We start from the raw sequence: 26775 nt of genomic DNA on the forward strand, positions 1-26775 counted from the left end.
GAGGGACTAAACGGTCCTCTACAGCACATGAGAGAGTCCGCAGTCATTGTGCACAGATACCGCTGTGTGGTTTTGGCGTAAGCCGACCAGCACATCGCGACATCAGCGGCGAGGTCGTATCTGATCACAGTGAGTGACGCGGAGTCCCACGGCTTGTCTCTGCACTTGTCATAGTGCGGGCCGCCGGCTCATTCAACTAGCACAACACACTGTGGTTTGTGAAGTCACTGCCTCCTCCTCACATGGGCGCGACCTTTGAGACCATCCTGTCACCCAGCATCTCCCGTCAGGTCAGAGCTCAGAGAGAGGGTGACTGACACGTCGCGCCGCTCCTGCTCCAGGCAGCCCCGCAGCATTTTCACACTCAAAGGGTACGTTTATCCCGATTTGAGTCAGCGTCAGGACCTGCGAAGCATCTGTGGCCGACACGGGATTGAGAGGGGTCATACACGATGGGGTGGAGAGGTGATAGATGCAGATTGACGGAACCGACGACCAAAGCCCCACAGGCCGAGCCGCCCCTGGGAGAGAATGGAGTTGAAACCCCCGTCTCGGGCAAAGAAGAATCTTGTCATCGGCCCTCGTGTCGCGTAAACTCACTGGTGTATCCGCTCAACCAGCGCTCGCCGAGCGCCCGTCCTACGTGGAAGGCTGCGCCCCACTAGAACTGTCCCTTCCTTGTCACTCACTGGACAGAAGTTTGTTCTCAGCCTGCAAACGGCAGGACACAGGGGCGGGGCTGACGGGAGCAGGTGGCAGACGGGGACAGTGAGTTGGTACTGCCCCGTGGGGGAACCTCGCTTGAAGCAAAAGGCCATGAGAAGGAAACAGCAAGTCTGGCCAGAGGAGGAGGACAGCGTCACACAAACGCAGTCACTGTCGTGGACAGCAAGAGCAACGCAGCTGATAAACCCAGGGGCTCTTCTCTGGAAGAAAAAACATCAGCGAAGTAACGAAGCCGCCAGCGGCTCTCCTCCCAAGCCAGGGGCAAGCCAGAGCAGGCAGCGGCAGGGGGCGCGGGCCACTGGGGCACGAGGGATTCCGGAATCCCAGGCGGGTGCCTCCCGCAGTCCCGCGTGAACCGCGCGCCCGGCGGCAGCCGGCAGCGACCGGGAAAACCGCTTCTCCCCTAACCGACCGCGGCGGCGGCAGAAGAGCTGAAACCGCGATTTCGGGAGTAAACAGAAAACTTATCGCGGAAACGATGTGCAACGGAACAACCGTCTCAGACGGTGTCGCAAGCGAATTCTGCGAAGTCCTCGAACCGCTGCGTCCCCGGGCTGCAGGAGCGGTTCCAGGTCACCAAAGAAGAACGAAACGTCCCAAGTAAGTGTCAGGAGAGGAGGCCCCCAGCCACATCAAAGCACAGGACAGACGGCCCGGGAAGAGAAGCCGCAGGCCGACCTCACGTCCCAACCTCCGTGAAAACCCTGAAGAAGACAGTAGCAAACAGAATGCAGCAGCGCACGAAGAAATCGCGGAAACGGACCACGGCAGTTCCCACACCCAGTCGAATGCACTAGAACACACTCAGAAGACCGAAGTCGTCCGGCTGGGCGACAAGAGCAAGACTTAGCCGTGTTCACCGCCTACAAGAGAAACACGCTGGATTCAAAGACACCAAAGTTGGAAAGTCAAAGGATGAGAAAATGTACCTGTGAACAGAAACCACAGAGTTTCCCTGGTGGCATTAACGTGACCAAATGGCCTGGGGGACAAGACCTGTTCCTGGAGACAGAGGAGCATCTTAACGGGAAAAGGATCCACACATCAGGAACACTTAAAAGTTATAATGTGTGCACATGCCCGAGGACAGAGCCCCGTACACCTGAACCAAAAACTGACAGAACTGAGAGGAGAGATAGGCAATTTAATCATCATAATTAGATATCCTGACCCCCCCCCCAATAACTGACAGAGCGACAGGACAGACACCTGACAGCCGGAAGCCCGGAACAGCACTAACCCACTTAACCTGACATTTCCCGGACACCCCCAACGGCTGCAGAAGACACATTCCTCCCCAGTACGTGTGGTTCCCTCTCCAGGACATGTTATATGCTGAACGCAAAGAAATACGAGCGCATTCAGGAAGACCAAAATCACGCAAAGTATGTTTTCTGACCACATATTTGGAAACTGGGGTATGGCTGTGGGACAAGGGGATATAGATGTGAACAGAGGAAGGGGAAGCCTCCGGTGGCAGGACTTAAACTGGAGGTATCCTCTGTGTGTGTGTGTGTGTGTGAGAGAGAGAGAGGCGGTGGGGGAGACAGGGCACAGGGGTGAGCGTAGGTGAGGGGTATGTGACTACTCGTTGTGCTGTCAGTTCTCTGGGTTTTAAACATTTGAAAATCAAAATGATAATTTTCTCAAATTACATGCTCTGAAGCTCTTCTGCCTGGGTCTGAATGCTTGCTCTTTTACGCACAGCTGACCCTCGAAGCAGGGATTCGAATTCTGAGTCCACTTAAACATGGATTTTTAAAAATTGTCTTACATTAGTCACCATACAGTACATTAGTAGTTTTTGATGTTCTGTCCAACATTCGCTGTTTATGTACGACACCCAGTGCTCCATACAACACGTGCGCTCCGTGATACCCACCACCAGGCTCACCCATCACCCCCCACTCCGGTAAAACCCTCAGTTTCTCAGAGTCCACAGTCTCTCCTGGTTCGTCTGATTCCCCCCCCCCCATCTCGCTTCTCCTCTCCATCTCCGAGTGTCCTCCGTGTTATTCCTTCTGCTCCACAAATAAGTGAAGCCATATGATAATTGACTCTCTCTGCTTGACTTATTTCACTCAGCATAATCTCCCCCAGTCCCGTCCATGTTGATAAAAAAAAGTTGGGTATTCGTCCTTTCTGATGGAGACATCATACTCCATAGTGTATATGGACCACATCTTGCTTATCTATTCATCCATTGAAGGGCATCTTGGTTTTTTCCACAGTTTGGCGACTGTGGCCATTGCTGCTATGATCATTGGGGTACAGATGGCCCTTCTTTTCACTCCATCTGTATCTTTGGGGTAAATACCCAGGAGTGCAATTGCAGGGTCATAGGGTAGCTCTATTTGTAGCTCTGTTTTCCAGAGTGGCTGCACCCACTTGCATTCCCAGCCACAGTGCAAGAGGGTTCCCTCTTCTCCACATCCTCTCCAATACACGTTGTTTCCTGTCTTGTTAATTTTGGCCCTTCTGACTGGTGTAAGGTGGTATCTCAGTGTGGTTTTGATTTGAATTTCCCTGATGGCTAATGATGATGAACATTTTTTCATGTGTCTGATAGCCATTTGTATGTCTTCTTTGAAGAAGTGTCTGTTCATGTCTTCTGACCAGTTTTTGACATGATTATTTTTTGGGTGTTGAGTTTGTGGAGTTCTTTATAGATCTTGGAGATCAGCCCTTTGTCTGTAGTGTCATTTGTGAATATCTTCTCCCATTCTGTAAGTTGCCTCTTTGTTTTGTTAAGTGTTTCCTTTGCTGTGCAGAAGCTTTTGATTTTGATGAAGTCCCAAAGATCATCTTCGCTTTTGTTTCTCTTGCCTTGGGAGACTTATCTGGAAAGAAATTGCTGTGGCCAATGTCGAAGAGGTTACTGCCTGTGTTCTCCTCTAGGATTCTGATGGATTCCTGCCTCACGTTGAGGTCTTTCATCCATTTTGAATTTAACTTTCTCAGAGTTTTTTTTTTTTTTTTTTTTTTTTTTTTAATAAATACGCTATAAGACTGTAAATGTATTTTTCTTTAAGATTTTCTTAATAACATTTTTCTTTTTCTGGCCTCTTTATGGTAAGAATATAGTATATAATACATACAACATACAAAATATGTGTTCCCTGACCGTTTATGTTACTGGTAAGGTTTCCGGGCAGTAGGAGGCTATTAGTAGTTATGTTTTCGGGCAGTCGGAAGCTGCAAGGAATCTTCAACTGCGTGGGATTCAGGGCCTCTCACCCCACGGTGGGCAAGGGTCTGCTGGACTAGCTGTCCGATCTTGAGCCACTGTCACAATCTCTCGCATGTTTGCCCATTTTCCCTGATGTAAAATAGGATGAGAATAAAATCTTCATTAAGGGTCGTGGGGAGGATTAACCAACGGTACTGAAGAACTTAGACTCATTCCTGGGCACAGTCACCACAGCAAATAAGATCGAGGTTGCTGATGGTTTCTCTGCCTGAATCAGTAAGATTCACGGAGTTGAACTCCACTGCCCGGAGCTCTAGGTTGCATTTCAAACCTCAAAATCCCACATAAAAAACAGGTGCCCTTAGAAACTAGGAAGCTGGAAAGAAAGTAAATTTAAATTATATTAAAATTTGGAATAAAATTTTAATATAATTTCAAAAATAAAAATGCAGCATACACAAGCATAAAAATAAATTTGAACACTTTTCTTGGACCATACAAATTAATCAAAATGAATCATCAGTCCAATGTAAGAGCTAAATCCATAAAACCCCCAAAGAAAATACAGGAGTAGATATTTGAGAGCTTGGTCAGGCAAGCTTTCTTAGATATGACACCGAAAACACAAGCAACAGCAACAACGATGAAAATAGATACACTGACCTTAATAAAACATCTTGGACTTTGGAACTTCAATGAAAACCATTAAGAAAATGAAAAGATGGAACCCACAGAGTGGGTTTTAAAGCATGGGTTTGTAAAGCATCTATCTGGTCAGGGACTTATACCTACAATATATAAAGAGCTCTTACAACTTAATAATGAGAAAGACAACCCAATTTAAAAAATGGACAATCTGAGAAGATATTTCTTCAAGGAAGATATAAATAGGGCAAGAAACACCCGAAGAGATGCTCCACACCATCTTTAGAGAACTGTAAGTGAATTCCGCAGTGCGCTACGACGTCGCACACCCCAGGACGGCTGGCACCCGGAAGACAGTAGCGGCTGAGGGGGGTGTGGGGAAACTCGAGCCTCCCCGCGCCCTGCTGGTGGGCAGTGAGCCGCTGTGCTCACTTTGGAAGGTGGTGTGGTTCCTCCTCCAACAGTTAAACACAGAGCTCCCACGGACCCAGCAAGTCTGCTCCTGGAGGCGGACCCAAGAGAAATGGAACCTTGTGGCCAAACACGTGCCCACAGCTGTTCCCAGCAGCGCTACTCAGGAAGTGGACCCAGCCCAGCTGTGCACGACCCGGCGCGAGATCCGTAAGTGCAGCGCGTCCGCACCACGGCATGTCTCAGATACAAAGGAATGAGGTCCAGACGTGTCCTGCAGCACGAGAACATTAAGTTGGTGACAGAAGCAGGTCCCAGAGCCCCCATGTCCTCAGCTTCCCTGTATATGGAATGTCTGGAGGACACAGACCTGGACCGACACAGACTGTTGGTTGTCATCTCAGGGTGGACTTGGCCTGGGGGGAGGGGTGGGCGTTGGGGAGAAACAGTGAGTGCCTGAGGATGTGTCCAGGAGTTCTTTCTGGGTTGATGAAAATTTCCTGAAATTGATAATGCTGATGGCTCCCAGGTTGGGGATATGCTAGAAACTCCTGAATCGCACACTTTGAATGAAACTAGTGCTTCGAGTGAGTGAACGGATGTATGCGCATTTTGTGAGTTACATCTCAGTAAAACTATATTTTGGAAGCATTTTAAAAAGACAGTGCGGAAGACCTCTGAACTTCTTCGGAGTGTGTCCTAGTCAGGGACAAAAGCCCGAAATAACGATCTATAAAAGGCAGGCCCCCAGACATGGTTTTTCAGTAAATCTCGTTGCCCAGCGAGTGGATACTTCATTGCTAATTGCTCACTGCAATGGTGCTAAATCATTAAGTTGACATGTAAGTGTGGTGATGTCATAGAACATAAAGTAATGAGTTTTTCTTTATCTCCGAAATGTCTGTGTTTTCTGTCTGTGATAAATTCTGTGGCTTTTTCCTTCTTTAGTGCTGTGTCTTGACTGTCCGGGGATAGCTCTTGTTAGCGATCTCCCTTGTCGGGGACAGGTGGGGTCGCTGACGCACACTGTCCGTGTGGCGAGTGTCTCCCACGGGATGGCCACGGCAGCGGGGCAGGTAGTGTTTTCTGCGGAAGCCACGTTGCTCCTGAAGGGAGGGAGGGTGGCTTACCCCCAGGCAGAGCGCCCGGCTTGGGACGGGGATGTGTTTGGTTCTGACGGCTCCGTAGGGCTCCCGCCGTTCCCTCTAGCAGGTTCTCTGCCCACAGATCCTGCTGGGTGGCTTTTCTCCTCGTTCAGGGCCAGGTTCAAGGGCCACGCTCTGGCTGCCTGAGTGTGCTCAGGGAACTGCACTGCAGCTGCGGTGGCTTAAACTGAGGAAGGTCATGGTTCTGGAGGCCGGGAGTCCGAGAGAAGGTTCAGGGCCATTGCTTCTGAGGGCGTGGGCAGGGATCTGGCCCAGGGCTCCCGCCTCGGTTAGGAGATGCCATCCTCTCCCGTTGTCTCTGCGTGCCTGGCTGCCCAAATCCCCTCTTACCGGCATCCCTGGCACAGTGGCTCGGGGTCCAACCTAATGACCCATCTTAACGCAGACCCCATGTCCAGGAGAGGTCCTGGGGTGGGACCCAGACTGGCTCTTGCAGGGACACGGCTCAGCACCTACACTGCCCGCTGACCAGCACTGCCTCCCCAGCGGCTGACCAGAGCCTCGTCTCCCGCCTGACGCAGGCGCCCCCTTTGTTTCCTGCCCAGAGCTTTCTTCATTCATTTGCGGATTTCCTCACTTCCTGTTTCCAGTTCCCTCTTTCAGCCCAAACGGGCAGAAATTCCCCAGGAACCAGGACTTCTCTGGGTCCTGCTCTCTGCTGTGTCTCCAGGGCACAGCCCACACCCAGCACACCCAGTGCCCCTCGGTGGAAGGAAAGAACTCACAGGCGTGTTAATGCGATGACCGTTTCCAGGCTCTGCGTCCCCGAGGAGTGGGGGTGGGCAGACTTGATGTCGTGTAGTCACAGACGAGGAACTCTGAAGTCCTCTCCTGAGAACTAAACTGTCGCCAGGAAAGGACACGTCTTCAGAAGGAAGTGGGTGGGAAGGCTGTTCTCATGCGGCAAGACACGGCACTCGGGCATCCGATGGTTGACTGTCACGTCACTGTCTCAAGGTGCGACGTCGCCTCCTTAAAACCAAGCTGCCTGGAAAAAAGGTGAGGTGCCAGGGCAGGACGAGAGCGTGGAGCCAGTCCCGACAAGACCCGGCTGGCAGCGGCATCTGGTGTTCCACGGTGTCGGGAGACGGGTGCGTGCACCCTGCACACGCTTTCTGCTGGTGAACACAGACGAGGCTCGTGCGGCGCAGAGCTGGGGGACGGCAGTCCAGACCTGGCTCCGGGGTTCCAAGAGTGAAAGGTGTCTGCGCCAGGTTCAGTCCGCACACCCTGATTTCTTCCGGTGGAGCTTCTCCACCTGTCATCAGTGGATGGAAACCTCCAATTCCACCTCCACAACCTTTGTAGCTTGTGCCCCATTTTCTGCAGAGCTTCCAGAAGATTCCAGAGACACTGCCTCCCCTCCACACACAGATCCGTCTCCAAACGCAGCTGCTAGGGCTCCCTCCGCCAAGGCTGGAAGTGTGTGCCCCGTCACCTGTATTTCCGGAAGGAATTCTGATTTCCGGGACTCCGGGTTTTCTGGTGGAGAGGCTAGCTTGTGTTTCCCCAGCCTTGACCAGTGCGTGTCCAGTGCAGTGACAGCTGCCTGTCAGATGGGGACCAGGCAGGTCGGAGAGTGCCCCCAGCACACCGCACTGCACTCAGATCTTATGTCGCTCAAGTTAGAATGCTTCTCAACACGGATGCCCAGGCATCTGGGAAGCAATGCTTGGATGCAAGAGACCATCTTGTGCCTTGAAAAACTCCTCACTTCCCTGCAGGCCTCTCCCGACCACCCCGAACTAAACGCCAGGGACACCATTTTCATGTGACGCCTCAGTTTCTTAAGTGGGAAGGGCACAGCACGGCCACACAGCCGACACTTTGGTGAAATAGCCACAGCCAAAAGGGCGCAGAGTCACAGTTGTCCTCGGAGAGCCCCTCAGTGAGCCTGCAATCATTGGGGTCTCGGTCCAGAAGCCAAGAGCCCCAAAACCGCCTTGTTTCTCGGTCTTCCCTCCCCGGGGCAGCGGAAATGGACCGGGAGGGTAGCCTGCGCATGCGCCTGTTCTGGGGCGGGGAGGAGAACCCAAGTCGGAGGACTGTGGTAAGAACAAACGTTTCTGTACTATTTCGTTTCACTGTGTGGGGTAGTCAAGTCCGTAATAAGCCCAAACTTGAAACCACACATTCGCTGTAGGAATGTTTGCCCTATGGCTCACGCTTCCAGCTCAAGCTTGATTTCTGGAGTCTCTCCGTGAGAGATGTATTTTAGCAAATGAGATTTTTATATGCTTCCATAGGAAAACAAAGCTAATTCTGGGAGGTCGAAAGATCCCTTCCTTCCAAAGCAATGCGCATTCATTCTGTGATTAACCACTTCGGTCATCTGAATGGGTCCTAATGACAGGCACGAGGACCGCTCCCCTAAAATCAGCTTCATTCAGAACCCTCAACCCAAAGGTTATTTTGGAGTTTTCAAAAGGAGCACAACGTCAACATTTAAGACAGATTTGCCAACAGCTGCCTTGCCTTTGAAGGAAATGAGATCCGACAGCAAGTCACCGGCCGTGACAGCACCACGTGCCAGTGATGAAGTCATCCCTGAATTCTGCTTCGCCAGGACTTCGGACCTTGGGCCAGAAAACCCGTACTCCCAGACAAGGGAGCAGTTCAGCCCAGTCCAGGCCGGGGCGGGAGAACGTGCCTTTCTGGAGCTGCAGCAGAGAGCGAAGGGCGCGGCTCCGGGGACGGAGGGCGGCTGGACGAGCCGGGGGCCAGCGGGCCGGCTCGGGTCGGGGTCCGCCTCCGCCTGAAGACCAGGGGGTTACGGTCCGCGTGGCACGCTCCAGCATCGAGGCCGGATGTGGCACTTCTTTCCTGGCCCTGATGCTGCTTTGGGTTTTGTGTTCTGCTTCTTTAAAGGACGCCACGAGGAGACACTAGGCAGGGGGCGTGACTCGGTCCTTCAGTGCAGGGAGGGTTCCTGTTCGGCTGCTTCGGGGAAGTGCCGTGCTGTGCGAACCCTAAACTGTACTTTAGGCAGCAAGTTCAGTGGATTCAGCTCACGTCTGGAGGGGACAGGTGGGACAGGTGGCCGGAAGGGCGGCGGCGCTCTCGGCAGCCATTTCTCAGCTGGTGAGACAGGACGCGTGGGGCCCGCCCCGAAGGCCTGGAGGCCCAGCGCCAGCGCCGCCTGCCCTGCAGCAGGTCCCCGCGCCAGCACTTACGCACGCCTGCCGCGTGCCGGCACCTGCTGCGGAGCTCCGGGAGCGCGCGCTGGTCTGGACGGGGACACAGAGGCCGCCCTGTGCTGGGCTCACTCTCGGAAGGGAGGCCAGCCCGCGAGGATGCGGCAACAAAACGAGAGAAAGGAAAAAGTCCTTTCCGGAGCCGGATGCTAGATGAGGGGATCAGCTCTCCCCTCACGCTCCTGCCCACCCCTCCCCGTGCACCTGTCACCCCTGCTCCGTGGTGCTCCCCCACCCCCCACATGCGCGAGTCCCACCCTTGTCGTCCCCGGCAGTCCGGGATGACAGAGCCCACGGGAAAGGAGAAGAAGAAAAGCCCGAACGGGGCTTCCTGCCCAAACACACGGTCACCCCGCTTCCTGGCCCCTCTTACAACGGCTGCGCCCTCCGATCAAGGACACTTGCAGGTCAGAGAGGTGACCTTGTTTTATTTTGTAGGTGGCAAGGACAAATGGCAAAGAGAAACGAAATATGTATCTATTTTTTAACTACTTTTGAGGGGCGCCTGGGTGGCTCAGTGGGTTAAAGCCTCTGCCTTCGAGCTCAGGTCATGATCCCAGGGTCCTGGGACCGAGCCCCGCATCGGGCTCTCTGCTCGGTGGGGAGCCTGCTTCCTCCCCACCCCCGGCCTGCCTCTCTGCCTGCTTGTGATCTCTCTCTGTTAAGTAAAACAAACAAACAAACAGAAACTACTTTTGAGGTTCCCAAGAAAGCGGTTTTCCACGGCTCTGAGTGGCGCAGACCTTGATGGACAAGGACACCCCCGCAAATGAGACCGGGAGGGGCTGCCGCTTCCCGGCTCCATGTTGGGGGCTCGTGCTGGGGCCTCACCTCCAGGATGGCAGCGGACATGCCCTCAGACACGGAGCTGTTCACCACCGCAAAGCAGTTCTTCAGGGCCGCGTGCAGGTCCTCCTGGGGCATCTCTCCAAGCAGCCGCACCCCGGCCGTCCTGAAACAGCAGCAGGGGACAGCTTTCTGCCTCTGCGAGTCCGGCGGGGAGGGGGCCGGGGGAGGACAGCCAGTCTCCGGACGGAGAAGTCAGCCTTAGGACCGCGCAGTAGGGCGGGGGTCTCCGTCCTTCCCCACCCCGATGAGCCGCCCTTGCTGTGACTCATGCCCCCAGGTACCGTGGGTCAAACGTAGGTTCTGGCCACTTTTTCTAGTAACACAGTCTTGTTTCAAATGTTTGGAATGTTTGGACAGTAGCACACATACAAGAAACAGAAACGAAGTGCTACAATGGAGACTACAACAAGCGCCCTGGTGCCCACCGCCCAGAGGTTTTGTCTTGGGTTTTTTATCCAGCAACACTGATGCGTCTGTGCAACACCCTCTCCACACTCACATTAACTGTGTGTGATTTTATCTGCAGGCGAGTGATTAAGACGCCTGCGTATCTGTGCAGAGAGATCAGGACTTCCCAGTCCCCTGTGCTGACCGTGGCCGGTGACACGGAGGGGCCGTCCTGGGGGGCCGTGGGGAAACCATCTAAAGGGGCCGACCCAAACGGTCCCTACCCTTTCCTGTACCCCCACTAAACACTGGGAGGCACTAGAGGGGCCTTGGGGCCACCAGTCACCCTCGGGATATGGTCCGGGGCCAGCCACATCTGGTGGTTTCTTATGTGAGGCAGTAGCCGCCGCGTGTTCAAGCCCATGTCTGGACCGTCTGGAACGGGCTGGCAAACGCACCCTCGGAACCCTCGGTTCCACCAAGTGCTTGATACTTTAGGTCTTTTAGTTTTTGCCAGAGTGATCAGTGGAAACTAGAACTTCAAATTAGAACTAGAAATTAGAACTTCAAAGCATTTCCCTGCGCGAGTGAGTGCGGGCATCTCCACCCCCGAGGGGGCTGCTCAGGCTCCCAGCCCGGCATCCTTCCTGTCAGGCGGGGGGGGGGGGGGGGGGGGGGGGGGGGGGGGGGGGGGCGCCCCGGAGCAGGAGCGCCCGGACCCCCCGGGGCCATGGGGAGGTGACACGGGGCGGCCGGAACAGAGCCTGGGCGCGGTGAGTGTGGCGCAGGCACAGGAGCGGGGTGAGGGACTGGCCGCCGGGCTCCTCTCCCGCAGGATGCTGCTCGCCTCCTCCGCTTACCTCTTTACTCTGGCCTTCACTTCTCTCGTGAACACTGGGTCGACCTGAAAAGAGACAGAGATTGTAGGAAAAGCCTTTTGTGAGCCCGGGTCTCACGAGAACGGCCTATGATGGCTGCAGAGCCAGACTCAACTCAGGGAGGAAAAACCCAGCGCGACAGGCACTAACGCTCAGGCTGCACGACTACATGATGGGCGGGGGGGGGGGGACCCTGGGAAGGGGCGCGGAGAAAAGCGCTCGCCCTCCTGTCTGCTGTCAGGGGCGCCTTGGACCAGAGCCTGCAGCAGCCCCTGGGACAGTGCCCCGCCCCCCGCAAGGTCAAGGTCTGGAAGCAGAAGGCAGGCCCAGCCCCAGGGCAGTCTGCGAGCCACACACAGGGCACTCCGCGGAAGGGAAGGAAGGGCCGCGTCATTCACTGCAGTGGCAGATTCTGTCATAAAACCTTTGAGGCAGAAGGAGTTGGAATCCTTCGCATATCCAAGACAAAAGATCTGACAAATTAACATTCTGTGTTTCGTAGGGAACCTTCCCAGAAGCATAGCTTTAAAGCCAAGGGCACGTCCATCGACAGACACCTTCCCTTCCACACGAGGGAACATAATCTGTCACGAGAAGGAACAAAACGCTGACACGTCCCCAGCACGATGACCCCAGAGAACACGGCGTTCCGTGCGAGTGGCCGGTCACTGAAGACCACATGCGAGGTGAGTCCGAGCCACACAACACCCAGAATGAGCAAATCCCAAGAGAAGGGAGACAGAGCAGTGGCTGCCAGGGACTGAGGGTGCGGACGCCGGGGAGGGGCTCTGACAGGTCTGGGGTTTCTCCTGGGGGGATGCAAGTGTACCCGAGTTAGAGTGACGTTTGCAAAACCGCGTGAACATACTAAAACCCACTGGGTTACAGACCTTAACGTGATCTTGAGGGCACATGAATTATATCTCGTAAAAAAGGAAAAGAAAAAGCCAAGTAAAACTTGAGTTAGTCACAACCTAACATCCTGGAGCCTGGATCTCCTCCTGTCTCGCCCCTGGAAGCGGTGTCCTTCGGCACAGGGCCCGCGCACGTCCCTGGGGCCCTGCCGGCTGACGTGGTGAACTAACGCGGAGGCTGAAGGCAGCGTGTCGGGGGCTCTGGGACACTGGGGATTCCTGCCCCTTGCAGCGAGGCTCGGGGTTTGAAGCGACCCATCCGTAGACACGTGAGGGCCAGGACAGGCGGCGCGGGCCGTGTGGGGCTCACGCACTCCGGTCCCCCCGTCTGCTCATGAGCTCCCGGCCGCGCCTGCATCGGCGACCTCTCTGGGCTTCAGTTTCCTTGGCTGCAGAGTGGCAGTTGTCACAGGGCCTCAGGAGGGTGGGGAGGCTTGAATGGGTCCCAGTGGTTCAGTGCCTGGGACTGTCCGAGGCGCCGCGGCGACGGCTTGGGGGCGCCTCCAGGAGAAGTGCGATATCCTGTGGAAGGTGTGTGAGAGCTGCAGACCTCGGCCCCCGCGCCGCACCCGCACACCCTCCCGGAGACGCGGCCTCGCGCCTGCACGCCTGCACGCCCGGCACTGAGCGGGGAGAGCAAGACGCCCCCGGCGCCCGGCAGCCGTCGCGGTGTTCGCACAGGGACGCCCACACTTGTGACCCTCAGAAGCCAGACTGAAGGACGGCTGGAGCACGTGGCCTCTTCTCCGGTGGCCTTACTCTCGGGGGTACCCGGAGGATGTGAGGGGACACTGTCCCACTGTCCCAGCGCTCCCACGAGCCCAGCCGGGGTGGAGCCCAGCGTACGTTCGCATCTGACTGGCCCCGGTGCAGACTCAGCCAGCGGACCTCGGCTTTGCCCTTGGCCTTCTGTGCAGCGTGCTGGCAACCATGAAATATTTTTAAATACTTTAAAGATAACACTCTAAAATAACAACTTGTTAAATAACTTTTAAATATAACTTTAAAAATACCACTTTTAAAATAATTTTTAAAACAACAACTATTCTTAAGTTGATGCCCTGTGTCGACAGATCTTGAGCACTTCCTCAAAGACACAGACAGAGGAGGGCAGGAACACATTTTACTAACACAGTGTCTGCCGGCCTGTCCCGTCCTCCTGACAAGCTAGCAGGGGGCGCAGATTCCACTTCTGTTCTCATTCACGCTCTAGCGGTAGGTATTAGAGTTTCAGAACAAGTCGGTTTGATGAATATGACAACGTCCGTCTACTTTATCGTGCCAACTGAAAAAATGCTGTGCCTTCCAGAAACTTCATTTCCGTCTCTTTTGGCAAGGGAACAGCGTGCGTATGTTGGACCCCAAATCCTTCAGACCGCTGGCACCGACTGGAATATATCCCAGAAGCCAGCGCAGCCAGTCTGGAAGCGCAGGGAACACTGAAACTATCCCCAGGAAGGTGTTTCTAGGGTTTAATGTATTTCAAGAGCAAGGTGACAGGACGGCCAGAAGACAGATGCACCCACATGCGGGACCACTTACGAGGGAGAAGAGCCTGCACGTGGCTGGGATCCCGTGTGAGCTACAGATGGGCGAACGCCGTTTAGCTGCCATCCATAAGTGATCTGCTCGTGCTAAGAAAATCCCCATGCTTGCACGATCCAGAAAGCCTTCACAGGTTTGTGTATGATTGTTACAAACTTCAGTTGCTTAAGTTTCTTGCCAAAGCCTTTTGACCTGCACAAGTGCTTTACACGTCTCTACTTCTATGTTAAACATCTGCACACAAATCAAAGTAGAAATGCTTCCAAGACCTGACTTCTGCCCCTGGATTTCCATTCACAGTCATGTATCTGGGCACCTGCTGACCCCACGGGGGGAAGTTACAGGACCACCAGTAACAAGAAGAGAACCTTTTGTGGGTTTTTTTTGTTTTTAAGATTTTATTTGTTCATTTGGGAGTGGGGCAAGAGAGAGCATGCGCACGAGGGAGGGGCACGGGCAGAGGGAGAAGCAGGCTCCCCGCAGAGCAGGAAGCCTGATACGTCTGAGCTAAAAGCAGACGCTTCACCGACTGAGCCCTCCAGGAGCCGTGGTTTTTGCTTTTTTGAGAATGAACTGTTTCCCGTCCAGAGGGTTCTTGAGTACGTTCTCCACGCGTGCAGCCTGCCAACCGTGTCTTTGGCAACATTATCACACACCTGGTGTGGACAGCACATAGATTGGTGTCTTCCAAATAGCCCGATAGGCCTCACTTGCCTCCCGCACAGCACCTACAGCTGAGCCCGAGAGCTCGGATCTGCAGGAAGTCCAGGGCAGTTCCTGCACCAGCCGTCCAAAGGGAGGTCGGAGGACAGCTTCCAGAACGCCCCCGTGCGGGCCCGGAAGGATTTCTTCAGCCACCAGCAGAGGGCGCCCGCTCGCAGGCGGCTTTTGCAGCCAGTGGCCTGGCCAAGTGCCTCTGCGGGAACCCTGCTCTGAGGCCTCTCTGCCTGCCCGCCTTCTCCTGTGGGGGCGCTGGGCCAGCTGGAAGCAGTGCCAGGGTTAGAGATGGACCCCTGGAGCCTGCGACACGCTCCCCACTCCTCGAAAGATCTTCAAAGGAGAAACTCATACTTCTGGATGATTTGGTGTTTATGGCCGTTCGGAGTCCGTGTTTACTTGCCACGGTCTCTGGGCCTAACCTAGGCTGCGTTCTCTGCGTGCATTAACTTACTTCCTGCCAGCGATCCTGATGTGAAAACCCCACCTCACACGAGAGGACTGCGCAGCTCAGAGAGCTCGTGTAGCTTAACGACCATCACACAGCTGGAAGGGTGCCGGGCCCGGAGACGGAATTCTGAAAACCACGCTCTGCTGCTTCTCTGCCGAGTCCTCGGGTTTTATCAACTAGTTCACGGAACAGCACCGTGCATTACGGAATCACTACCTGCGTACCCGTTTATTTTCCCACGATAAGCCTGTCTGTAGCTTTCTCGCTCCCTCCCTGACTGTTGCCACTCTTGCCACGAGCAATGACCCTTCCGTCCCTGGCCGACGCCCCCTCCGTGGGACACGTTCCCTGATCATCCAAACCAGGAGCGACGTCTCCTCCCCCCCTTCCTTCCACCTGCTACAAACGCAGGCCTGCCTAGTCCGCTGCTTGTCCGCTTGCCCCCGTGTGCATGTCCTTCCCTCCAAGGCCAGGCCCTGTGTCTTGCACACAGCGCTCTGCCTGATAACAGCCGCTAAATGCATGGTTTCCGCCTGGCCCTTCCCTTCCGTTTTTATTCCTGATTCTTTCTGTTGAAATGATCTTAAACAATGGAATTACATTATAATCCCAATAGCTTATCATGAAAAAGCAGACAGCCCGATGAAAGCCTTCTTTTGGCTTTCTACAGTAATTGTCGAATTCCTACTTTACATATGATCGTTTTCAGTTAGAGATCCCTCATTTTTAGTTTTGTTAGCTTGCTTCTGTCACAATTAACTGCTTAGAAAAAAGCAATTCATCGAGGAAAACTTTAGGAGTCTGCTGAAATACTAGCACGTTAACTGAAATTCAGCTGAAGGTCTAACCACTTGCGAGCTGGAAGCTGACACTGCATTACACTTGCTGGGATTTACCTTCCACATCGGTTCATTTTCAAATCTCCCAGTGAAGCCAAGTGGAACAAAATACAAGATACAGGGAAAAAAGGTGGATTTTTTTATGTAATGAAAGCACCTTATGAAATTTTAAAAAGCAAAAGCATTGTAAGGAGCAAAGAAGATTCTCATTTCCTCTCTCTAAGCTTATTTATTTCTGAGCTGAAGATATTGTTTCGATTCCCAGGCTTAAGGAATCATCTTTGATAGAAGACGCTACCGTGGGAAGTCATTAAGCTGTCACGCTCAGACCGAGTGCATATACCACGCTCCTTATCAAGGAGCGCCAGCAGATGTGGCCACTCGAGACCCTCCTGGAAGCAGAAGCCACACGCTTTGCTAAAATGGTTGAACGGAGAGATCAAAGCAGCTTTAATAGGAAACCAAAGCCAGACTGAGACCGTCCCGCAGCTAACCCGGGATCCCAGCGTGTCCGGGCCCCAAGGAGACATTCGCACGTGCAGCACTTCCCACGTACGTCATCTGGGACGCTGCCCGTGAGCCAGGTGCTGTTCGAGGCACCGAGCCAGTACTCAGTGCCCGCAAGAAACGGTGAGGCCGGTGGCTCTGTCTTGGTCATGCCTACTTCGCTGATGGGGAAGCTGAGACACAGGCAGGGGACTCCCAGGTCACTCCAGGGTCCGAGCTTGCAACTGCCGTACTACCCGGCGGCACGGAACGACCTGCTGCGGGACACGGATGATGCCACAGGGTCTAAATGAGTGACTAAGGAGATCCCGTATGGGACGGAGATCCCCATTTTAAAATTTTCTTGCTAAGAATGGCCACGGAGATAAACACGTCTGGCATCTAAAAAATGAAACATACACAGCATCTGTGATTTTTTTGAAGCGACCTAAGGACATTCGTGTGACAATTTTATAAACGGGACTAGACCGGATAAACGCTCGGCGGGCAGAGTGACGCCATGCCCTCTGGGCCGGGCGGGGGGTGGGGTGGCAGGAGCCGGTGAACGCCCCACCGCCCCCGGGCCCTCCCTTGAGGACACAGTCCCCATCTGTCCTCTGACTGGACTGTGTGCCTCGTGACCGCAGGTGTCACGTCTATGCCACGTGCTCCGTATGTCTACAACACAGCGGCTCTCAGTAAGAACTTCTGGAAGGACTGAAGAAAGAAGCCCAGTTTTATAGACGTGAGCATACACGCGTGCACACACACACGCATTTATGACAAGGTGCACAGTGTCCTTGTGAACGAACAGCAGCAGAAATAACGGCGGCCTGGTCTCCTGCAGAGACTCTGCTCAGCCCGGCTGTCGCCCAGCAGCCCACCCAGAGGACGACACAGCAGACACGGGCAGCCGGGCACAGTCTCCCCCACCGGGGGGCCTCCTTTCCGTTTCCCCGAAGGCAAGCACTGAAGTCACCGCAGGGACCCCGTGTTGTGGCTGTGCACCGCCATCAACTGACCGATGGACCTCTTCCCCTCCTCCGTCGGCACGTCCGGACCAACAGGGCATCCGCACGAGCCGCGGACGTCCACTTTCCCCTCAGACCCTTCAGCTTCCACCTCTTCTGCCAGAGCCCCTTCCTTTGGTTCCTCCTCACCTCTGCCCGTGGACACAGTTGGTCAAAGTGGAGCCGGGTGCCTAGTCCTCTCCCTACAAAAGGGTCGGCTGTAACCCGAACTGGGTCCCGGACCTGGAACCGAAGGATCCGGAGACTATGCAGGGGGTGGAGCTCATTCCTCCCCAGGGGGCGTCCTGGACGGCACCTCCCGGCTGACCTCCAGCCCCCAGCTACTCTATTGGTGGCTCTTGTCTTCCTGTAAGCTGCATCTGCTGGAGTTGGTGTGACGCCTGCGGCCGAGGGACGCTGGCTGAGCGGTGCTGTTTTCCTAACTGGTGTGTCCCATGTGACGGGGCTCCATGCACAGAAAGGACCAGAGGGACCCCTGCCGTGTGCACCGCGACGATTCCCTAATGAGAGACTATTCCAGACGCCTTAGCTTAGAGTCAGTGCAGTTTTGTCCGGGGAAGCCAGCACGTGACCTCTTTGTAATTCGAGGCGAAAGCGTTTATTCAGCCACGGAGCTTCGCAGTTAACAGAGGACGACCCAGAATGAGGAGTGAATCCCCGTCAGACGCCACAAATAACGGCAGTCTCCTACTCGACAGAGTCGTTAAAGCATGGGTTTTGGTGTGTCCCAAGGTTTGAACTCTGACCCACTTTGAAAATCCATTTCCAGATTAATCACCGATGTTGCAAGGATTCAATTTCAAGTGTAAAATTGACCCCCCCACCTCGTTTGGTCTTCAGACATGATGTCAGATTGAATCCTTGGCCATGAAAGCAGACAGGTGTCTGGAGATCCTGGAAGGATGAAGTGGGGGCTGGGCTGGGCGGGCGGTCAGCGAGGGCACAGCTGCCGGTCCCGACTGAGCCAGGCCACCGTCTGGGGAGAGGCGCCCACGGCGGGAGCTGCCTCGCACGCTGGCCTCGGAGAGAATGACGCCTAGTGGGACAGACACCGTCCGGCATGGCCAAGTCGGTGATTTTCACATGTCAGATTAGGAAGCAAATCATGAGATTGATTTTTGGGCAAAAACAAGCTTTTTAAAAATACCATGGAAGAGAACAGCATCATATAGCAAGGGACAGCACAGTCTTCCAGAAAGGACCAGAGTTACGCATCTGACTCTTGATCTCAGCTTGGGTCTCTATCTCGGTCGTGTTCAGGCGCTGCTGGGCGTGGAGCCCGCGTCAAGAGCAAGGCCCAGAGTGCAGAGCTGCGCGAAGCGAGAGCAGCCCCGTCTAGAGACGCTCGTCCGGTGATGTGTGTGCGCATGTGCACGTAACCTGTGCTGCCTGGGTCTGCCCGCCCCTACCGGCCGAGCGCGTGCATCTCCACTGTCTTCAGAGATGTCCCCCGTTAACTGCGAACTGGCCGTGGCAGAAGCTTCCACACTGTGGCAATAGGTCACTGGGGCTTTCAGAGAACGGCTCCCCGCTCTGCTCCCCACGAGCACCGGTTGCTGGACACTCACCAGCGTACCCCAGGTCACGGTTAGGAAGCAAACAAGTGAGCCTTAGACACCAGCCTGCCCAGGTTCCCGGGGGATCTGAGATGTGCGTCCGGATGCATCACGTCTGTCTTCCGTGGGACGCAAAGAATCAAGAAGAGAACAACTTGTCTGGAGGAGTTTGTGACCCTGTGGATTCGATGCCGCCTTTTAGAAGCTCAAATTATCCTGTCTGCTGAGATGGCACCACGGTTCGGATGGGGCTTTTTGTTTTCCCCTTAGGTCTGAGAGAGACCTCTTATGAGGTTGGGGTATTTCTATGGCCTGTTGTGTCCCCCACACCCCTAATTCATACGCTGAATCTGAACCCCCAAAGATGATGGCGTCAGGAGGTGAGGTCTTTGGGAGGTGAGTGGGTCATGAAGGTGGAGGCTTTAGAAATAAGGTCAGTCTTAACCGATGGGATCAGGTCTCCCAAATGACCCCGGAGAGCGTCCCTCGGCCACAAAGAGGCCTCGCCGGCACCTCCCTCTCAGACTTCCAGCCTCCAGGTCAGGAGACCAGGTCTCTGGTGCTGGTCCGCCAGCCCATCCATGGGATCCTGTTGCCCAAACGGACCAGACGTGTATGAATGTGTCAGAGCCGAAGCCTGCACTTCTGTACTCGGGCCAGGAAGGGCGTGACGCCGCGTTACCCGAAGCCGACTGAGGTAGGGGAGAACCGTCTCCCTGGGCAGTGGGGGAGAAGCAGGTGGACCTCAGGAAAGCTCCAGGCGGAGTGTGTCCATGACACAGCACCTGCCAACTCCTGCTTCTGCTGAGGGGCAGACCTGCGGCCGAGAGAGGCACCTCCCGTTTCCCGCGGAGGTTTCGGTTCTCGGTAGTGCAGCGCCTTGTAGAGGACGCGCCTTCGATCGCTGGTGATCGGTGAGCTGAAGGGCCGTGAGTCTCTGGTCATAACCTTTCATGGAGGGTCCTGGACCCCTAACTCAAGTGTGCCCTTTCCTAGCCCCCACCCCCCGTCACTGTTTGGGGTCTTTGCTCCACAAGAGCAGACCAAGGTGGCTGTCCACAAGCTCCTGACCGTCCTGGGGCTCGTCTCAGACCCGCACTTGCCAAGCAAGCCCCGCTCTTCGGCATTGCAGGGCTGTCACTCCGGCGGAGCAGCCCCTGGGAGCTCTGGAATCATGAGCGCTCCTGGTGATGCGCTGTCCAGCATCGCCACAGACCTGCACTTCCTCCCTTGGCACCCAACCACGACCCTCTTCCAGAAGCTAAAGACACAGAGAGATGTAACAGCGATGCACGTTGTAGGCCCCGTGTGTGAGCGATAGCAAGTGGTAGAAAGACCGCGTTTCTCTGCGATGTGAGACACAGTGTCACCGTTCATTTGAAATGACAAGATGACAACCGTGTCTCCCGGAAGACCAGTGCTCGAGAAGCCCTCAGGAGGCAGCCACGCCGGGACTGTCCCCTGCTGCTGGCAGGCCGAACGGAGGGACACAGGTGGGTCCGGGGAGGGGACGCCGGGGCCAGGTGGCCCTCCCTGCCGCCCCTCCCCCGGCCACTGCCCCAGCTCCGGTGCCCCCGGGGTCTCCATTTCTGGGGAAGGGGTTGCTGTCACGAGCTCCTGCTTCTGGAGTATTCCTGAGCCCCCAGGCAGGTTTCCGCACACGGAAATGCGGTACAGAGACCCTGGCAGACGGGGTCGTCTGTGGTGGGGCGTGGGCCGGTGCTTCTGTCCAGCAAGGCCACTTGTGGGGTCTCTTGCACCCGGACACGAACACTTGATAACAGCCGTTCCCCGGACTCGGGCCGCTGCGCGCGTTTTTGTAATTTGTCGTATCTGCGTACCATCTGCACGGCTCCTTATTGAATATTTTTCTGAAACTAATGCAATTTATTTTGAAAGAAAGTCTTCCGAGTTGGAAGCCAGCGTCACATGCCATAAATAGACCATCACCATGAAAGCGGAAATAGTGCAAACGAGAAACCACATCGCTAACTTCTGAGTCTGAGGCTCTCTCTCTCCGGTAGTGGGGATTGCGGCATCTAACTCAAACTTTTCCTTCCAGTAACGCTCTTCAGACGGAAGGATGGAAACAACTGAAACATCCTCGTCATAAACAGCTCGGCCGTGAGGGACTCCACATGCAGCGGGGCCCCGGGTCATCTTGTTGTCACCGGAAGGCTGCAGCCGAGCACGTGTGCAGGCGTGTGTGTGTGTGAGTGCGTGGTGCGTCAAACACTCGCACTGAATGTGGGGTGCTTCATTTCTCATGGGCAGAGTCGAGCCCTCGCTATTTTTATTAGGTTACGGGATCTTTTTCCAGGTCAACGTACTGTCTCCAAAAGTCTGGGCATATGGAGACAAGTGCGTGTCCCCCGCCGCATGCCGTGTGTGTCCCCAGGGAGCCGGAGCCCACAGAAGAGCGTGCAGAGCAGGTAAGACGGCGGTGTGCAGGAACCCATTCGTTCATGTTCTCAGGGGCACCCCCATGAATACAGTGGGTGACACACGACGCGGTCACAAGCTCAACTATCCTGGTTTGGCAAACAGGACCAAGGAAATGAGCGATGCCTTCCCCAGGGTGTGCCATCTGCTGCCCTGGCATAGACACCCCACGGGGCACAGTCCCATCGCTCCCCACTGGAAGGACAGAGCCTGCTTCGTTCCCCACAGCACACACTGTAAATCACAGTTCGCTCTCAGGAGACGTCTCTGCCCCGATGCTCTGACTCCTGAGTGCTTGGCCCTGCGTGTGCGACAGAGCTGCACGTGCTTAACCCGCATTGTTGAGGGGAGCAGCGACTCTCCTGGAGGCCCATGCAACGAGACACAGGGTGTCCCAGGCCTTCTGCTGGCCTCTGCTCTCCCGCGCTCATGGATAGTTACTTCCCACACCGCTTGGGTCCTAAATGCAAGCCGGCCAGCTCACCCTGTGCTCGGCGAAGGGACGGCTCTGTGTGGTTTGCTGCTGTGCAGCGTAGAGGAGTTTCAGGTACGGGGGCCACGTACCCTGGGCGCCCCACGCACCAACTCGGACTGCCGCATCCCCGTGGAAACCTCCCGCTGTAGCAGTCGGTGAGCTGCGAGGGATTACAAAACCTCCTCACCCTTACACGTGGTTGTCATTCATGAAAAGGCAGACGTTAATTACTTTAACAGGAGGTAAATAACGTAGTCAAAGAGAAACGTCAACTAATTTTAGAAAACACATAGGAAGTACAGAGACGGAGAGGGGAGCAGAGTGCGCGGAGCGCGGACTCACTGCGGGGCCTGCGATCACCATGTAGACGTTAGGCTCTTCACGATGCCATTCTTAGGAAGAAAGAGAAAAAAATTTCAGTGGTTTTATGCCATAGATGGAAACGTAATTAAGTTTAGTTAATTATATGATAATATACATTATTTCTTATCACTGTTCATTCAACAGTCGAATTCTATGTATTTGAAATGTAAACACTGAACATTGTATTATTCTAAGTAACATGCTTTTTCTAGAATGTTGTGCATTATCTGGATCTCACCCCTATTGGAACAACCAGGAGGAAACACTCCACAAGCCAGTGTGGACTTAGGGGTGATTCAATCAATGCAGCAAATCTCCAAACGTGTCCTACAAACTGCCATGTGTGAAACATTTCCAGGTAAGATTACCTTATTCTTACAATTATTCACTGTTTTTGTGATTTCCTCAGAATCCGAAGGCACAGGAGAGTAGAAATGTACACCACCCAGTGCTCTTATTTTTCTGGTTGTTTCCAGAGTACCCACCTAGAGCGGTTCTGCTCATGTGGAAAGACGGAGACGGGAAGACTGAAAATCCTACAGACAGGTAGGCCGAGACCAGACCCCAAACAATTCTGTCAACGAAACGTACCTGAGAACACATCCACCAAGTAAAGAGGGTCCTTAACTTGTCTAAGGCCACACACCAGGAGAAAGATGTATAAGTTATCAGCACTTTGGTTAATCCCTGCAAGGGAAGAGTTCAGGTGTTCTTAGTGGGGAGAAGGCACTGGACACCACGGGAGCAAAGACCCGAGGCGCCGCTCCGAAGCCGCAGGGCTCCCACCTCCGCACCTGCCCCCCCACACCTCCGCCCCCGCCCCCCATAACCTTCACACAGTTCCCTGCACGAATGATCTGCCCCTCCCGGTGGGAAAACCTGAGCTGAGTTCAGCCCAGGAAACGGGCTGTGCAGCGAGAAAAGAGCAGTTCTTACGAAGTGTGAGCCACAGGCCCTGGAAAGCATTTGGCTAGAATTTCAGTTCGACGAGCATTTCCTTCATGCAAGTGAGGGGGCTTCATGCGGGGACGTGACCCTGAGTCCGCGTGTTCACTGAGCAGCGCACACTAACATGGACATGCCCATGGGTGCGTGGACTGCAGGCTTTGGGTCGCATGGTGGCTCCTCTCCCCGAGAGCTGGACTGGCTTCGTGACCCCTCAGCTCCGGGCCGGCCTGGGGATTAGTGATGGCCCACAGAGCCCGGGGGGAGGCCAGCGAGTGACTTCCAGGTCGCGGCCTTGGGAAGCCCCGTGTCACTGTCTCTCACCCCACAGAGCACTGCCACCTCCCAGCCAGGCCGGCTGCCTCCTTGGGGACGAGGATCTGCGGGGAGAGGGCCGGCCGACCCCGCCGGAGCTGCAGGCCTTGGCCCACCGCAGAGGGAGCGTGGGCCCAGCAGCAGACAGGTGCGGGGCAGGATCCGCCCCGGAGCCCGGGCCCAGCCGCCAGCCCCAAGGCCACGGGAAACCGTGGCTCTTTAAGCCCCTCTGTGTTGAGGTGGTTTGAAGTACAGCAACAGGCAAGTGATCCGACAGAAATGATCCGTGCGGTTAACACACGCCGACCTAAAACATCATTCCAGATGCATGCGCCTGCGCCCCAGATCGGGCCGGTGAGAGGATTCGGTGCCCGCGTGTATCTCGCCGCTCCCCGGTGCACGCACTTCCCGTGTCTCAGTGCCACTGTGAGCCGTGCATGGCTGCGTCGTCAGAGCGACGGGGACATGGCTGTGCCACCTCCACGTGACCACACACGCTGTGTACTGACTGTGACATGCGGTAAGGCTGGGTGTCCCCACGGTCTGAAGTAACCACTGACAATGTCATCGAGGTGCAGGGGGTTGTGGAGGATCTCCCCCACTGTGCTGCGCACCCCGGAACTCACCCTAGGAGGACAAGATGTACTGTGTGACCGAAAGTCCCAGCTGGAAGCTATGTGCAGAATTTGGATCCCCGATCAGAGGACTTTGAGGCCAGGTGACAAGCTATTCCCCTTAATGAATGATAACTTGAGGAATTCCTTTAAGGGACTGGAAGGTCCAGTGCGAGACACAGATAAATTCCTCCTTCCGAGGCAGGAACCGTCAGTGAAGCTGAAGCCAGACAGTGAATGTCCAGTGATGACAAAAATCACAAGCATCGTCATGAAAATCAGTTATTGGTGACATTGGAAAGTTAACAGAGGGACAAGGAGAAAGCCAGGGGATGTGCTGTTAACTATATGGGGAAGCCTTAGCCCAGGGCCCGGGGCACGTGGGCGTGCACACACACACATGCACACGTGTGCACATTGTTTTTATATTTAGAACAACTCCTGAAGGGCTGTGTGTCCAGATGTGAGCCCCTGGGTGGGACACAGCATCACAGACCCCGTCATCACAATGTACCTGGAATATGTGTGCAAATACATAAGAAGACAAGAAGGAAAGGTAGAAAGAGACACATGAATGTACCAAAAAGGGGGAGAAGTAATGAAAAAAAAAGTACAGCAGCAAAGCAAACACAGAGATGACCCAGGGACGGGAGCCGAAGCCAGCCTGGTCTGAAAACCCGTCTGTTGTCTTGGCAGAAAGACTCCGCTGGCGTCTCTCCGTGTGCCACACGACAGGCATGACGTCGGAAACGAGTCTGTCCCTTTATTTCACTGTGACGCGGGGACTGGTTTCTGCTCTGGGGACGCCGGGAAAAGTGTGCCTCCGCCCACCCCTACCCAGGACCCCGAGGAAGCCAGCCTGGAGAGAGTGACCCACCAAGGACAGCGTTCTGTGACTCGCAGTGAGCTGGACATGAGGTACGGAAGCCTCGTCCGCATGACCGATGTGTCTGCATCCACACACAGCCCCCGGGTTAGCCATGTTACACACGAGGAACTCTCATGTTTTCTCTCCCATTTCAGTTTTTTAAAGTGCTGGTTCCTGGGGCACCTGGTGGCTCGATCAGGTGAGCATCTGACTCTTGATCTCGGCTCAGGTTCTGATCTCAGGTTGTGAGTTCAAGCCCTGTGTTGGGCCCGACACTGGGTGTGGAGTCTCCTTAAAAATTATTTATTTTTTAACTTATTAACAAATAATGTCTTATTTGTTTCAGGGGTGCAGGTCTGTGAATTGTCAGTGTTACCCACCTCACAGCACTCACCGTAGCACATGCCCTCCCAACGTCCATCACCAGCCACCCTCTCCTTCCCCCCACCCCCCAGCAGCCCTCAGTTTGTTTTGTGAGATTCAGAGTCTCTTATGGTTTGTCTCCCTCCCGATCCCATCTTGTTTCATTTTTTCCTCCCCTACCCCCCAAGTCCCCCATGTTGCCTCTCAACTTTCTCATATCAGGGAGATCATATGATAATTGTTTTTCTCTGACTTTGCTCAGCACAATACCCTCTAGTTCCATCCACGTTGTTGCAAATGGCAAAGTTTCATTTCTTTGATGGCTGTGTAGTGTTCCATTGTCTGTATGAACCCCATCTTTATCCATGCATCTGTTGATGGACATCCAGGTTCTTTCCATAGTTTGGCTATTGTGGACATTGCTGCTATAAACATTCGGGTGCACATGCCCCTTCGGTTCACTACATTTGTATCTTTAGGGTAAATACCCAGCAGTGTGATTGCTGGGTCATAGGGCAGTTCTATTTTCAACATTTTGAGGAACCTCCATACTATTTTCCAGAGTGGTTGCACCAGCTTGCATTCCCACAATGCAGGAATCTGGATGGATTCCTGTCTCAAATTTAGGTCTTTCATCCATTTGAGTCTGTTTTTGTATGTGATGTAAGCAAATGGTCCAGTTTCATTCTTCTGCATGTGGCTGTCCAATTTTCCTAACACCACTGGTTGAAGAGACTGTCCCTTTTCCACTGGACATTCTTTCCTGCTTTGTTGAAGATTAGTTGACCTGAGTTGAGAGTCCATTTCTGGGCTCTCTGTTCTGTTCCATGGATCTATGTCTCTGTTTTTGTGCCAGTACCATGCTGTCTTGATGATGACAGCTTTGTAATAGAGCTTGAAGTCTGGAATTGTGATGCTGCCAACTTTGCTTTTCTTTTCCAACATTCCTCTGGCTATTCAGGGTCTCTTCTGGTTCCATATAAATTTCAGGACTATTTGTTCCATTTCTTTGAAAAAATTTGATGGTATTTTGATAGGGTTGCACTAAATGTGTAGAGTGCTTTAGATAACATAGACATTTTCACAATATTTGTTCTTCTAATCCATGAGCATGGAAAGTTTTCCCATTTCTTCATGTCTGCCTCAATGTCTTTCACGAGTACTTCATAGTTTTCTGAGTACAGGTTCTTTGCCTCTTTAGTTAGCTTTATTCCGAAGTATCTTATAGTTTTGGGTGCAATTGTAGATGGGACTGACTCCCTAATTTTTTTTCAGTCTTGCTGTTGGTGTATAGCAATGCAGCTGATTTCTGTGCATTGATTTTATATCCTGACACTTTACTGAATTCCTGTATGAGATCTAGGAGTTTTGGAATGGAGTCTTTTGGGTTTTCCACATAATGTAT

The 26775-nt window shown here is 54.1% G+C and overlaps 1 protein-coding gene across 4 annotated transcripts in view; it reads right to left on the minus strand.

Annotated features, from left to right (window-relative positions):
• GLT1D1 (glycosyltransferase 1 domain containing 1) overlaps window positions 1-26775 on the minus strand; it is a 91132-nt gene that overhangs the window by 19289 nt on the left and 45068 nt on the right. For 3 of the 4 annotated variants that reach the window (XM_059408188.1, XM_059408189.1, XM_059408186.1), the window contains exons 7-10: window positions 22857-22952; window positions 22245-22294; window positions 11429-11472; window positions 10164-10284 (exon numbers count right to left, since the gene is read on the minus strand). In XM_059408188.1, coding sequence (XP_059264171.1) covers window positions 10164-10284; window positions 11429-11472; window positions 22245-22294; window positions 22857-22952 — 311 coding nt within the window. The remainder of the gene's footprint in view (window positions 1-10163; window positions 10285-11428; window positions 11473-22244; window positions 22295-22856; window positions 22953-26775) is intronic. The other variant, XM_059408190.1, reaches the window with a different exon arrangement.

This window comes from Mustela nigripes, chromosome 8 (assembly GCF_022355385.1).
Source record: "Mustela nigripes isolate SB6536 chromosome 8, MUSNIG.SB6536, whole genome shotgun sequence".
Classification (NCBI taxonomy): domain Eukaryota; kingdom Metazoa; phylum Chordata; class Mammalia; order Carnivora; family Mustelidae; genus Mustela; species Mustela nigripes.